The following is a 16,473-nucleotide window of genomic DNA, read 5'->3' on the forward strand; positions in this document are numbered from 1 at the left end:
GTGTACAGCACATCCCAGGTGCTGTCCTCCCAGCACCTGGGAGACGAGGCAGGAAGCCGAAAACCATCCTGGGCTGCATTCCCAGGCAGCCTGAAAAACAGAGACCTAATCTCACAACAAAACAGAACTAGGTATTACTTCACACTAAGGATGAACTCAGCCTGGGGCTCTCAGGGCTGGGTATCTGAAGGGGTTTTGTTTCTAATTCATTGTTTTTGCTTTTTTGAGACAAGGTTTCTGTGTAGCCCTGTCTGTCCTGGAACTCATTCGGTTGACCTGACTGACCTAGAACTCAGAGATCCACCTGCCACTGCCAGAATTTTTTGTTTGGGGGTTTTCTTTTTTTAAAGCTTCATTATTAAAAAATTTTTTTTCCCTGTATACTCATGTTTGCTGGTACTTGTGGAGGTCAGGTGACCATTGTGCTAGAAATGGAGTTACAGGCAATGGTGAAAGACCCAACTGGGTTCTGGGAACTGAACTCGAGTTCACTATGTGTTCTTACTCACTGAGCCATTTTTCCAGGCAGCCCTATCCACTACCCGAATCAAGTCTAGCAATCAGCAGACGTTAGTGTTTGGTGCAGTTAACACTGATACCTGCAGTCCCTGGCTTTGAAAATGGTGTTTTGGGGGCTGGAGAGATGGCTCAGCCGCTGAGAGCACTGACTGCTCTTCCAAAGGTCGAGTTCAAATTCCAGCAACCACATGGTGGCTCACAACCATTCATGAGATCTGACGCCCTCTTCTGTGGGTGTCTGAAGACAGCTACAGTGTACCTACATATATGAAATAAATAAATCTTTAAAAAAAAAAAAGAAAGAAAATGGTGTTTTATGACTTTGATCTTGGCCTTAAACAAGTATGTGGAAACTTTTATGCTAGATATAAAGCTATCAACCATCTGAAACCCCTTTATGACACTGAAGACAACTGTCTCCTACCAATTTGACAGAAAAGGAATTCACAAAAAGCATTATTTCATACGGCAGCGTGTGCTGCAGCGTGTGCAGCATCTGGCCATGTGCATGCCTGAGCTCCTAGCCATCAGGAAAGCTGCTTTGAGTTAGCTAGCCTGTGTGACTGGGCCTTGTATAAAAATCATGGTCCTACACCACATTACAGAAACAGTGTGGCACTTTTAGAAAGTCAACTGCTGTTTTCTAACTGAAGACATTTCCAACCCCAGCATTGCAAAAGGAATGTTTTCTTGACACAGGATATTTACAAATATCCCACACAAACACCTCAGTGCCCAACTGTATCTACTGCAGCACCTTCATTAACAGTTAAGACTGGATGCGATTTAGGAGTTGTTCTTACAGAGACAGAGGTAAACACTACCGCATGATCTGCCTCAGAACTATGCACATGGTGCAGCTGTTTCTGTTAACAGGGGATACTAACAGGGATTCATTCAACTACTGGTCTTGCCGCTGACTTTTACACTAAGAAGTGTAATTCTACTTTAGACCAAGGATTATTTTGACACGATGAGTCTTATCTGGTTGCAGAAGTCAAAATTACACATTAGAAAATGATCCATAGTTACACCTGTGTTAAATGATTGTTGTACTTTAATGATAAATTTAAACATAAATATTGTGTTGCTAACTGGTCTCAAAGACAGGACAATCTACTGACTTAGTTGTTCAACACCAGATTACAAGCAATTCCCCCACCAAATACACATCACTGGGAAACAAATGATTTATGGGATAAAAATGAGGGATATTTTCACATTCAGACAAACAATACTGTCAAATATGTTTGGACTAGAGATTTTATTTTAGAAGTATAAAGGATGGAGGCATAATATATTTGGCATTTTTAATTTAGGTTTGTTTTATTTAAGTTTAATGTTAATTCCATGCTGTGTTTCAGTAAGAACAATACAGATCTGTATCTGTGGCTCCAGTCAGATATCCAGTAGTACAAATTAGCTTCAAGTTACACATACTGAACAAAAGAGGTTGAGCGAGCGAAGGAGGAGGGGAGAAGGGAGGCCGAGGAGGAGGAGGGAGGAGGGACAGAGTTGAACACGCATGCAGGCTTCCATACCACCTTCAATGCTAACCTGCTTCAGAGGGGGAGGAGTCGGCAAGAATGAGCAGCCACGGATTGTTGAACTGTTACCAGCACCATGCTTTTCAGCAACACTTCAGCAGAGTTCCAAACACATTTTACAGCAAAACCATTACAACAAACTCCCCCAAAACACCTCAAGCTAACACCCAATTTAAGTTTAAACATTGGTATAAAATTCAATTTAACAATTAAAAAAAGGAAAAATGACAGCGCATATGCCTCTATTGTGTGATTAATCTTTCTTAGATGCATCACCTAGAAGTCTGATGGCTTTCAAATGTCATTTCCATTTCTAATGATGATCTTGCCACATGTGGCCGGAGACAGTACAGTAATGCTGAAAAAGCCTCTATGCAGTCCTGTTAGTGTCGTAAAGAACCTAAAGCTGGAACCAGTAAAATCCACAGAAATTCACTCTTGCCTTAAGAACTTCTGAAAACTGTTTGTTTGTTTTAAAAAAGGGGGAGGGGAGAAAAAAAAAAGAAAAAAAGAAAAACAACAGGGCAGGAACCTAAATTCTGAGACCAAATGTGAAAGTCAAATTTGGTGGTTCTCAGTGACAATGGGGAACTTCCAAGGGGAGGTGGGGGTGGGGTAGTCAGAGATGGTTTCTCTTGTTGGCTTTTATTACATCTCACTGATTCTCATCTTCCACATCCTGCAGCGCTTCTTTATTCTGCTCTTCACCTGTAAGGAACAAGGCACAGTTACAAAGATAACATTCCAAGCTAAGGAACCCTAGTTTCACTCCAACTGTTAGCAAACACCAGCAGGCAAAGGTGTGCTTCACAGCCGAGGTGCTTAAACCAAGGGCTACCAACCACAGGCCTGAAATAATCAAGTGTTATAGGATGATAAAATTGAAAATTTTAAAGGCTCAGAAATCAAATGTCTGTTAAACAAGCTGTTCAAGAATACACACAAATACTACTTTTAAAATGACCTTCAAGCCTTCCTGCGTTTCTTGAGTCAAATACTCTTTCTTAATAACCTCACCTCTTCAAGAACCAACAGTATTTTGCTTTTGACCTTAGGGTGGGAGCTGTTTGCCCACAAACTCAACATCAGCTATCCTTCCAGGGAATAGAAGTTCCACAGAGGTCTATGGTGTTTGGGGAAGGTGTGCTACTGTATATGAATTTTTTTTTTTTTTTACGGTGGCCAGATAAGCCAAACAGTAGATTCTTTTCTTCAGAGTGAAACACATGGTCACTGAGGTTATTACAGAAGGGCATTTGGGCCAACTTGCATGCTGTTTCTCTTTACTCCTTGAACATGACAATTAGCCTGCTGAGTTTCAACTGTACTGCTAACATGCAAAATAAAGCCAAGTTTATTCACCGGAGGGTCCTCTACCTACTTATAAGCATGAATCGAGTCAGCCAGAGTTAAGAGAAAACATGCGAAGCTTTTACTTAAAAAAATATCAAGTAGGTAAAAATTGTATCCTTTTTGTACATTATGATTTTGGAGAATTATTACTTTGAATTGAAACCTTCAATTAACCAGAGGGCTGGGGTGGGGGTGGCAATACAGCATGTATTTAGCATGCATAAGGCTCTATGTTCAATTCCTAACAATACATAAAAATAAGAACACACATAAACACACACTCAGTTAGTGCTACTGAACCCATTTTTAAAATGCCACCAAACCATTTAACCAACAAAAAGCAGTCTAACAAGAACAGCCTAGACGGCAGGCTTCCCGTCCGTTTATAACACAGACACGTGTAGCATTTATACCGAGGCTGAAGCATCACAACAGCAGGAAGCATCAAGTAAAGTACTCTAGTTTCTTGTAGTGAGAAAGTTTGACATTGATGTGTGATTAATAAGTTACATAAGGCCAAGCCTTTATCACAGCACAAGGGTTCAAGGCCAATATGAACTACAGATTAAGATGCTGACTCAAAAATCAAAGTTGCTTAGAGCACATGGGAGGTTTAACTTATAAGATGGAAAAGACATGCAGAGACAAATGTAATAACCATCTCCTAGAAAAATAGACCATCTCCTAGAAAACCTCTTCAGAGCAATGCACCCACTCAGGAGCTTCTCTCATTTGTAAAAGGAACACACTGGCAAATGTGCAAAGAGACCAAAGGAGCACACAAGCAACTGGCAAACACGGCAGGAGTCCCAGGCACTTAGACACAAGACACCAAAGTCATACATCATATAAGCCACACCCAACTAGCCAAGGCAGATAGCAGGCCATGACTGTCTCCAGACTTAGCACCTGAGAGGGTAGCCAACCAGGTGAGTCTGCAGGACAGGTGCTCACAGGCAAGCTTTATTAGTGAGAACCAAACAGCAGAGCTCCTGCAACACAACATTGACTTACAACGTAGTTTTAAGGGAAGGAAGAGTTGGGTTTTCCTTTAGGAATCTACAGTCAAGGAGAGAGGGAGGGAGATCAGGTGAAAGCACATTACAGGAAAATAAACCACAAGACTAAGGGAACAGTAAACTCTGGTCTTTCTATCTGAATAAACCTCAAGAAATAACCTGCCCAACTTTTTCCTTTACTCCGAAGAATCTCTTTGGCGGTTCACAAATGGGGAGGGGTCCGCCGACACATGTACTCTGCCCACTTCAGGAGGAGGAGAAAGCAGAGCATACACATTTCCTCTCTATGAAACCAGTCCTTTTAAGACTGGTTTCAAGAAACGGACTGAAGACCATGGGAAACAGCAGCTGGATGGTGGTGGTAGTGGTGGCCTTTTATCCCAACAGAGACAAAGACAGACAAATCTCTATGAATTCAAGGCTAGCCTAATCTGCAGAGTTAAGTCCCAGGACAGTCAGGGCTACACAGAGAAAGCCTGTCTTGAAAAACCAAAACCAAGGGGGGAAAAACATAACCATGGGAATCAGCATGATCTGAGGATCAGAGAATGTCTTCCACAGACACACAACATCTTCTGAGATAGTGATGTGGCTCTCGTCTGTTAAGAATACTGGCTGTTACTGATGACATGGGCTGTTTCCAGCACCCACATGATGGCTCACAGCCATCTATAAACACAAATCCCAAATGATCTGATAGCCTCTTCTGGCCTTTGCAGGCACTAAGGAGGCATGGAGTGCTCGTGAGCGCACAAAACACACACAAAATAAAAATGAAACAAAATCATGTTCCAGTGGAGATCAGTTATTAACAGATCTACAGCAAAAATATACATGTAGGTAAGCAAAACACATACGAGACACACCAGAAATTCCCAATTCAAACATTTATAACACATTTTCATGTAAAAGTCTCTTAAGCTAAATGCTGAAAAGTTGCCAATACCATGACAGTAGTATTTCCAAATGGGGTAAGGGCAAGGTGGGTGGCACCTAAGGAAAAACAGCCCCCAGGCTGGCTGCCCTCTGGCTTCTGTAAGTACCACAAACTGTCACCAACACCCCCCACCGCAGAATTTTTAAAACCTAGAAAGAAACAGACTTCACAAAGTTGTCTTCAGACTTCCATGTGTATGCACTCATGCATGGGTATGCACGCATACTCACACACGAACACACACAACTGAAATGTAATTAAGATTAAATATGTATAAATTATATTTTATTCTTTCAATGGGGGGGGGCTTGAGATAAAGAGTTTCAGACACAGGTACACATCTACTACATCCATGCATAACTAGTTTAAAAAAATGTCCTGTTGTTTTTCAGACAGGATTTCTCTGTGTAGCCCTGGCTGCCCTTAGACCTGCTCTGAAGACCAGGCTAGCCTCAAACTCACAGGTGGTACCTCTGCCTCCTGAGTGGTGGGATTAAAGGTGTGTGTCACCAAGCACAGCCTAAAATGGCGTTATAATCCGGTAACACTTTTAATGTCCCAGAGACTTGAAAGGTACAGTGATCAATACTGCTCACCAGGCTCCCAAGTCTCCCTTTAGTCCTTCTTAGAGCTACCAGCCCTCTGTAAGCTGGGGAGCACTCTGCAAAATGCAGCTGAGTATAGTCACTGTGTGGAAAAGTATGCTGGCCCTCTCAAGGCTGGCAAAGAAAGAAGTTCATATCATGTATCTCATTACAACACTTGTCATATAATATATAAATACTTGGTGACCTAGTGAGCTTTTAGAAGCTGAACCAAACAAGTTCTCACATAGGTAGCAAAAATAAAGTAAAAAATCAAACTCAATTTTGCTAGAAAAGGAAGTATATACCATTCATAATCCATGCATATTTCCAAGAACAATCTAACCAGAAACTGTAGTTAGAAGTAATTAAATACAGGCTTCTGCTTGAGTAACACACCTAACATGATTGCAATCAGAACAAACCCCAGGGGCTGGGCAGTGGTAGGCGCATCATCCCAGCACTCCCCAGGTAGACAGATCTCTGTGAATTTGAGTCCACCATGTTTTACACAGCAAATTACGGGATAGCCAGGACTACATAGAGAAACCCTGTCTCAAAAAATAGATAATAAAACCCACAAACTTGGTCTAGAGAAATGGCTCAGCAGGTAAGAGCCATTGAGTTCAATTCCCACAACCACATGGTGGCTCAGAACCATCTGCAATGGGATCATCTGGTGTGTTTGAAGACAGTGATAGTGTACTCATACAGAAAATAAATAAATCTAAAAGAAAAACCCCACAAACTTTGGAGTTTGAGATGTTTCAGCAGTTAGGGAGTGCTTACTGCTCTTCAGAAGACATTTGAGTTGTATTTCATATTCCTTTATCCATATGGTGGTGGCTCCATATGGAAATCACTTCCAGGGGATCTGATAGCCAATTCTTACTTTGCTGAACACTAAATGTGCATGAGATGTTTATGCATGCATGATAGCAAAACACAAAAGAAAGAAGAAAGAAAGAAAAAGAAAGCAAGCAAGCAAGCAAGCAAGAAAGAAAGAATGAAAGAAAGAAGATGGCTCAGAAGTTAAGAACAGTAGTTGTTCTTCCAGAGAGAGAGAGAGAGAGAGAGAGAGAGAGAAGGAAGGAAGGAAGGAAGGAAGGAAGGAAGGAAGGAAGGAAGGAAGGAAGGAAGGAAGGAAGGAAGGAAGGAAGGAAGGAAGGAAGGAAGGAAGGAAGATGGCTCAGAAGTTAAGAACAGTAGTTGTTCTTCCAGAGGACCTGGGTTCAATTCCTAGCACCCACATGGTAGCACACACCTGTACAGTTCTAGGGAGTCTCACCTCTTCTGTCCTCTGAAGGTACCAGGTACACATGTGGTGCACAAACATACATGCAGGTGAGACACCCATACACATACATAAAATAACAACTGTTCAAAAAATAAACCTTATTTTAAAGTTTGTTTCCAATCCCCCTCCCCAAACCAACTGTATAAAACTACCTCATAATAGATCAACCCCAGATAAAACTGATCTTTATAGAGAGGGAAGCACAGCTAAGTATTAGAACATGTGCTTAACATGCACAAGGGTCTAAATTCTACCCCCTCCCCATACACCCCTCCACCTTAAAAAAATCCCAAACACCCACATGGAGGCTCTGTAATTTCAGTTCTAGGAGATCCATTGCTGCTTCTGGCCTCAGAGGCCATTCATGCAGTATACATACATACATACATACATACATACATACATACATACACACACACACACACACAGCCAAAACAAATAAGATTAAAAAAATTAGAAGTTTGTAAAATGAAAAAAGGAAATGATAGTTTCCTGTCATTTTGCCCCTATAGTGACTCAAACAGTATATGTACTAACAAAATGTCATTAAAGGCAAAACTTTTACATATTTGATTATTAGCATAAGATTTATCATGTATGGCAGGGTGGTGGTGGCGCACGCCTTTAATCCTGGCACTTGGGAGGCAGAGGCAGGCAGATTTCTGAGTTCAAGGCCAGCCTGGTCTACAAAGTGAGTTCCAGGACAGCCAGGGCTACCTGTCTGGAAAAAAACAAACAAACAAACAAACAAACAAAAAAAAACCCACACCAAAAAAATAAATAAATAAAAGATTTATCATGTATGAAATTGTCAAATAAACCTTTTACTTTCACTATCAAAGGCCAAAATGGCCCTCAGACACCATTTCCTATAGAAGGAATAAACTTTAATTACCGCAGACAGGCTATGAGTCTGAATTATAGACCAAGATTAAGAAACAGCAGAAGATTTTAGAAGAGACAACCAAAGAGAAGACATCTGGGCTTGCTCACCATCGCCCTGCATGTCTGAGGTCCACAGCGTCAGGTTGTCCCGCAGCAGCTGCATGATGAGTGTAGAGTCCTTATAGCTTTCTTCACTCAGCGTGTCCAGTTCTGCAATTGCGTCATCAAAAGCTGCTTTTGCCAACCTGAAATGAATGTACTATCATTAACCAATTACCAACAAAGATAACAACAATGGTTATTCTACAAGTTATTCTACCATTCTCACTGATATAAAGGTAACAGACAACTGCTAAAAGGTAACTTTGAACAGAAATATGTACGTGCCAATATTTTGTCTAGCTTGCTTTTAGTAATAAAAAAAACTTTTAAAACATTTACACAATCCTGTATAGCTGCACCTCTCTATCTCCATCACATTGATCCCAAGAACCAAACTTTGGCTATGAGGCACCCCTACCTATTCAGTCATTTGAAGAATTGCTAGAGTTGCTTTTTTCAACACCTTCCTATATATAAACCAAGGCTGGCCTTGGAATCCAAACCCTAGCCAAGAGTGTTAGCAAGAGTGTTAGCATGTAACTAACTTCTGCACTCAGGAAGGGAGCAAGATCTAGTTCCATGCCAGCTGGGGTGACACAGTGAGAGCACATCTCAAAAGTAATTATGTAAACTGCCTCAGCCTCGCACATGAGATTATTACAGTCCTGTACAACCTTCACCCAGCTAAGACACTATTTTTTTTAAATCATTTTTTTGATATATATGTGCGTTAATGTATACAAGAGTGCAGATAGGTGTCTGATGAGGCCTGAGGCAACAGATCCCCTGAAGCCAGAATCATGAGCTACTTAATGTAGGTGCTGGGACTAAAACTCCAGCCCTCAGGAAACACAGCTCTTAACACTAAGCCATCTCCCTAGTACCAAGGCACTAATTATTAATGAGTTATACAAACTATTACAAATACCCTAGACTGTAAAGAAAATTTACTCCACCCAAAACCACCATAAAAATACACGTGAGATAAAGATATTTTCCTGAGTTCAATAAGATTTAATGAAAGAGACAATCTTGGACACACAATAGTATAAATCAATACATTTTAATAGAGATTAGGCTATGTGAACTAATTTACTAAGGAGTTACAGCCTCAGTCCCATTTGCCATATCTTAAAAAAAAAAAAAAAATGGAGCAGGGCAGTGGCGGCACACACCTTTAGTCCCAGCACTTGGGAGACAGAGGCAGGCGGAGTTCTGAGTTTGAGGCCAGCCTGCTCTACAAAGTAAGTTCCAGGAAGGCCAGGGCTACACAAAGAAACCATGTCTCGAAAAAAAAAACAAAAAACAAAAAACAAAAAAACAAAAGGAATCTACACTTAGCAAAGAGGAATCAAGCTAGAGCTATGAATGGGAAACAATACTGAAAATTCAGTCAACACTAACAGATTAACAACTACAGCTTCTCCAGTAAAAATTTATGGAAACCCTGTCATTCATATTAACAGATACAAAAAACTACCTCAACATTGTCCTCAGGCACATATGCGCGCGCACAGACGCACAAGACAGACACACATATAGACACAGACTGTCTCTCTCTCTCTCTCTCTCTCTCACACACACACACACACACACACACACACACACACTTTTTATTCTGCCTTGTGGGTGGGCATGTGGGTCCTGGAGGTGACTCAGGCTGGCAAGCCTCATATCAAGCATTTTTACCTGCTAAGCTACCTCCCTGGCTCATCCATTTAAAAAAGAAAAAAGAAGAAAGAAAAAAGAAAAAGAGAAGAGAAGAGAAATTTAAAGAGGTGCAAAGTAAGAAAAGCAGTGTCCATTTTTCCACCTCAACCTCCCACCTCAACCAAGCTTATACCTAAATATACAGACAGAAACACAAACATATATCAACAAAAAAATGTAAAACACAAAGACCTTGGATTCAATTTTCTGCAATCAAAACGGGGGAAACAGTTCATATAACAATGCACTTTACGAAAGGTAAAAGCAGGGATGGAGAGATGGCTTCTAAAGGTCTTGAGTTCAATTCCCAGCAACTACATGGTGGCTCATAACCCATCTATAATGGGATCTAATGCCCTCTGAAGATAGCTACAGCATTACAGCATACTCCTATAAATAAAATAAATAAACTGTAAATTTTAAAAAAAGGGTCAAAGGAAGCAGGTGATTTCATACTGTAACCAAAGGAAGCACACTCATCCTCTTGCCTCAGTCTCCCGAGGACTGTGATTACAGGCATAAGCCACCACCCCAATAGGATAGAAGACCTACAGATAATGTTACCAAGAAATTAAAATAATTTTACTTATGTAAGATGCCAAGAACAAACAAATTCAGAGGCGGCTGTTTCTCAGTTAGGAAAGACTAGGTAGTAAGAGTCACGGCTCAAACTTAGGCTCAGTAGAGTAATGAAAATGTCTGAAGTAGCTAACGCTGATGGTTCTAAAACATTATTTACAAACCACAAACAACCTGAAATAAAAATGGGAGAAAAGAAGGTTGGAGAGATGAGATGACTCAGTGGTTAGATCCACTAGCTGTCCTTCCAGAGGACCTATGTTCAGTTCCCAGCACCCAAGAGGGCTTACAACTAACTAGTAATGCCATGACTTGATTCCTATGGCAACCATAGAAAGAGAATCAATTCCCTCAAGTTGCCCTCTGACCTTCATCTGCCATGACATGGGCACGTATACACATGTACACACACACAAAAATGTGCAAAAAACTTAGAGTGACAATTTCACATCATCAATAAGACTGAAAATAAAATTGTTCATATTAAACAGAAAATATGTTTTAAAAGAAAGTTGTTCACTAAAAATATTAAAAGCATTCCCAGGAAGTTGAGGTGGTAAACATCTATAATCAAGGCTAGGCTAAGCTAGGCTAGATATCTAGTACCAAGACCTTGCCTCAAACAAAGCAAGCAACTCCAAAATTTACGTCAAGAGAATCCTGTGACAACCTACAAGAAAACCGAAGGTAGCTCCTCTGGAGCCTTTGCACTCCACACTGAGAGCTTCCGTCCATTCTTACCTGCAGGCACGGTCCGGGGAATTAAGAATTTCATAGTAGAACACGGAAAAGTTGAGAGCGAGACCTAAACGAATGGGGTGCGTGGGAGGAAGTTCTGTCATCGCAATGTCACTAGCAGCTTTGTAAGCCACGAGGCTGTTCTCTGCCGCCTCCTTCCTGTCGTTTCCTGTGGCAAACTCAGCCAGATACCTGTGGTAGTCCCCTTTCCTACAATACAACAGTAAACAAAAACCACAATTAGAAAATAGTCTTTACACCATGGTTATTTTTTCTACCATGTAGTACATAACAAAATACAGTTAACACTTAAGATATATTTTAGAAACTTTACAAATGACATATATTTTTCAAAAACATCACAAAATTCAGCACCTATGAGGTTGGAAATCCTTCTTAAGGATTTCCTGTTTTAAATTATTGGTAAACTACCTCAAAAAATAACAGAAGGGAAAAAAAGAAAAAAGAAAAAGAATAGTATACAAATGTCTTCGGAAGAAAGGCACACACTCACCCATTACAAAACACATTTTCTACCATCACTTCAGGGCTAGGAGCCCAGGAGCCCAGAGCACACTGAGCCCTCACTACTCCTGAGTTATTCTCAGACTTATTTCTCTACAGAAAATTAAGAGTATACTGTGAGCTGGGCGGTGGTGGTGCATGCCTGTAATACCAGCACTTGGGAGGCAGAGGCAGGCAGATCTCTGAGTTCGAGACCAGCCTGGTCTACAGAGTGAGTTCCAGGACAGCCAGGGCTACACAGAAAAACCCTGTCTCAAAAAACCAAAAATAATCAATAAATAAAAAATAAAAAAAAGAGTATACTGTGAAATGGGAAACTTTAGCTAAGAAGGAAGCCACAAAAATCAAAAACCCAGGCAAGGTTTGGTAATATATAATACTAGCACTTTGGAAGTTGACAGGTTCACTCCAAATCTGAGATGATCCCAATCTACAGAGTTCCAGGCCAATCAGGAATACACAGACCTCTTCTCAAAATAAACTCTGCAGAGTGGATCATACCTTAATCTCTCTCAGGAAACAGGCAGGCAGATCTCTAAATTCTAGGCTAGTATGGTCTGCCATTACTGAGTTCCAGGACAGCCAAGGGAGAACAATGGGTGGGGGGAGAGAGGGTGAGCTCAACAATGAACAGTGAGGTATTTTGTACAGGTTTGCAAAGTCAATCTCAGATACAACATTACTTCATTAGCATTGTGTTTTCAACTAATTAAAACTCTGTAAGTTCTGATAACTAACCCTCCAAGTTCTCTGCTATTTTAAAATAAAAGTTGAAAATCTACATTTAAAAAGTTATGGTTCTAAAGCCAACTTTAAATCTTACATTTCCCTTCTAGTATAGAACCTACATTTTATAATAGAAAACCTTGGACTCGCCAGTGTTAGCTGCTGGAATGAGGTGTTTGTCCAGTACATCCAGAATGTCACAACAGATTAACTTGAGCTCAGTTTCAACCTAGGGAGGGAAAGCAACATCAAATTAACGTTGGCAACTCAAAAGTCTTTATTATATTCTACTTGGGTCTAATCTGAAGCACCTAGTCTTAAATAAAGCATGTATGTCTGGTCTCCAAATTCTTAGACCTAAACCTTAAGTTGACAGAATCTGTTAAGAGTATAGAAAGCCTCTTCTTCTTTAAAGCATGCACAACCCCCCACACTTCACCTCAAGAATCACCATGGATAATACACAAACTTGGACACTTACTAGGCACTTACATGAATTAATCCCATTATAAAGTACCAACTGTGATGGCTATTCTTGGTTTTCTGCTTGACTATACTTGGAAGTAACTAAATCCCGAGCAGCCAACCTGAGGTGGGAAACCCATCCCAATCACATGAGGTTAGTAGATTCACCTAAACCTGGGCCACACCTTCTAGTGGCAGCTCATTTGAGACAAGGATAAAGAAGGATGGAGCTTTCTCTGCCCCCACTCTCACTGGCATCATCTGTCCTGAACCACTCCTTCCTGGTGTTAGAACCTACACTCTGATGCTCCCATGTGGACTGAAAACTGGCAGCTAGCTTTCTACACCCCCAGAGACTCTAGCACTAGACTGGGACTGCTGAAAAACATCTAGTCTCAAAACAACTACTAGATCCTAGGCCATTCTGTGAGAAAACAGCTATCATTTGCCCAACATTTGCCCAAAGGCTATTAACTTGCAAGAACTTAAAACAAACAAAAAACAAACAAACAAACCAGGACAATGAATGAATCAATTCCCAGCACCACAAATATGTAAGGAGGTGGTGACAGGAGGTGGTGACAGAAGGTGACAAGATTTGAACCAAAGCAGTTCCAAGACAGACAGACAAGAAAAAAGAAAAGAAAAGAAAAGAAAAGAAAAGAAAAGAAAAGAAAAGAAAAGAAAAGAAAAGAAAAGAAAAGAAAAATTCAAAACACAAATCCACTTTGACTTCAGTACCAATATGTTCCAACAATCACTCCATCGACACGTGTCTCCCTGTTGGGTTGAATTGTCTAAAGCACATGGCATCCCTGAATACATGTTGGGGTTTGACTTAAGGTTATGTGAGTATATAATGAATCTATGACATGGCCATGGGGATATCCAATATTGCTATTTCTCAAGAAGGGAATTCAGAATGCCAACAAATTTGAGAAGGAACACAGGGAACACCTATGACCTTCCCCAATTTCTACAGAAGAATTAGGGTAAATGATGTTCCCATACCTCAGACTTTTTCTGAAGATAATATTGTTGTGTCTTATATAAAACCTTTATATAACATGCTGGCCTGTGCAGTTGAACCATAAACTTCTACCTGTTATAATAATATGTAATAAATAAAATAAATAAATAAAATAAATAAAATAAAAATTCTCCCATTTTTCTTCTATAATCTTATCTTTAATTCAGCAAGACTGCCTGAACCTCTCATGGCTTTTCAACAAAGTCACTGCTATATTCTCTTAGATCCTCACTAGCTACAATCACTCCAGAGCTCTCCTTGAAACCTCATATTCAACTTTGACATCACTGCATACCTCCCTCGTTCACAAAATATTTTGTTCATCTCTCCAGGTACCTGATACATCACCATGGTGTAAAGAAACCACTCATCTAATCTTCCTCCTCTGCCATGTTTCAATAGCCCTAACTTTTAGCCTATCTAGGCCCTTCCTCCCTTTTCCCTCCTCCCCCTCTCCTCCTGAGTTTCTTATTCCGGGGAAGTTTATCAAGACTTCAGACTTCATTTCCCAATTGGCCAGTTACTTCCCATCTTCTCATTGACATCCCACAGTCTTAACCATAATTTTTCTTAATTTCCTCATGCCCGAGGAACACCAAATTGTCTGTCAGTCTATATTCTTTGTTCTAAAGTATCTGAAGGTAATGACAATCCCAACTTAACTCCATAAGACCTCTGGCATGTTCCTTAAGCCAGCTGTATCTTCATTTTCATCATCTATAAATTGGGATAATATAATAGCTACCTTCCCAGGATTATTTAATTAACTTCTAATGTTGCTAAGGTTAAGTCCAAAGCCTTATTCATGATAGGTAAAAGTTCTACCCTGCACTAGTAGGCCACCTTTTTTTTAATATACCTACACTTACAGCCCATCTGAAATAATTTCTAAAATTCTTTCTTTTAAGAATGTTGAAAGTCCCAATAATCATTATTAAAAAAACAAAAAACGGGGGGGGGGGGGGGGGGGGCGGCGCGGCGCTGGAGAGATGACTCAGCAGTTAAGAGCACTGACTCCTCTTCCAGAGGTCCTGAGTTCAAATCCCAGCAACCACATGATGGTTCACAAACATCCTTAATGGGATTTGACACCCTCTCCTGGAGTGTCTGAAGACAGCTACAGTGTACTTACCTATAATAATAAATCTTTAAAAAAAAAATGGAATGAGTCTCCATAAAGACAGTAATTCAGTTTTATTAGTATTTATACCCAATTATTTAGTACACAGAGGCACACAAACTGCTAAATCGGTAAGAAGGCTCAGTGGATAGGTGTTTAAGGCCAAGGCGGATAGCCTCAGTTCAAGCTCTCTGAGACCCACATAGTAAGAAAAGACCAACTTCCACAGTTGTCCTCATCTCCACAGGTGCACCATGGCAACCACTCCCATGCACATACACAAATAAATGTAAAAACTGAAGCCGTCCTATGTGTTCACTTCTAGTAGTCAATGAAGTGCTTTATAATAGCCAAAGAAAAAGCAACAGCTCCATTTGTTCTTTAAGTGTGTTTTGTTCAAAACTTAATACCTATGCTAAATACAGCCCAGTGGCATAGTGTGCACCCCAGGCCTAATCCTGAGTACTGCACCTCCCTGTGGGATACTATATCACCCTGTGCAACTTCCAAAACAAGCAGTTCTTTGCTTTTATCCCAAAATACTCTCCAGACCGTAATTTCTAATCAAGATTAAATAAAAAGCTAAAAAATACAAAACACATTTACATATATACTTATGTAGTTTGTATTAAGTGGTGACCTAATTTTTTTTTTTGAATTCAAGAAGTTAGACCCCAGAAAACCAAATAACCCTATTAAAAAATGGGGTACAGAGTTTAACAAAGAATTTTCACCTGAAGAACTTCGGATGGCAGAGAAGCATCTTAAAAAATGCTCAACTTCATTAGTCATTAGGGAAATGCAAATCAAAACAGCCCTGAGATTTCACCATACACCAGTCAGAATGGCTAAGATTAAAAATTCAGGAGACAGCAGGTATTGGTGAGGACGTGGAGAAAGAGGAACACTCCTCCACTACTGGTGGGGTTGCAAATTGGTACAACCACTCTGGAAATCAGTCTGGCGATTCCTCAGAAAACTGGGCAAGTCACTTCCAGAGGATCCTGCTATACCACTCCTGGGCATATACCCAGAGGATTCCCCAGCATGTAATAAGGACACATGACCTAAAATTTCTTAAAGCTATAGGCCTGAGATTTAGCCAGAACTCAAAAGAAACGAGTCTCCTTTCTCTACATGGTATTAAATATAAACATAAAAGGCAACAATTTATGACATTCAGATAAAAACCACCCTGTTACTTCTGCCACAACTCTTACTATTTCCCGACACTACTTTGGCTTGGATAAATGTCTTCTATGCTTCCTAGTTCAAGATAAAGCAGTTTTGCTGTCAGACATGTACCCCGTTACTGCCATCCAAAATGCCCAGAGATT

General features: G+C 40.4%; 1 protein-coding gene across 1 annotated transcript in view; it reads right to left on the reverse strand.

Moving 5' to 3' along the window:
- Positions 1-1,558: 1,558 nt before the first annotated feature.
- The window catches only part of Ywhae (tyrosine 3-monooxygenase/tryptophan 5-monooxygenase activation protein epsilon), a 35,920-nt gene continuing 21,005 nt past the window's right edge, over positions 1,559-16,473 (reverse strand). Inside the window, exons 3-6 of the mRNA XM_052194759.1 lie at positions 12,644-12,750; positions 11,274-11,480; positions 8,250-8,386; positions 1,559-2,774 (exon numbers count right to left, since the gene is read on the reverse strand). Of these exons, the coding sequence (XP_052050719.1) occupies positions 2,722-2,774; positions 8,250-8,386; positions 11,274-11,480; positions 12,644-12,750 (504 nt within the window). The 3' untranslated portion in view covers positions 1,559-2,721. The remainder of the gene's footprint in view (positions 2,775-8,249; positions 8,387-11,273; positions 11,481-12,643; positions 12,751-16,473) is intronic.

The sequence above is a fragment of the Apodemus sylvaticus genome, chromosome 10 (assembly GCF_947179515.1).
Source record: "Apodemus sylvaticus chromosome 10, mApoSyl1.1, whole genome shotgun sequence".
Taxonomy (NCBI): domain Eukaryota; kingdom Metazoa; phylum Chordata; class Mammalia; order Rodentia; family Muridae; genus Apodemus; species Apodemus sylvaticus.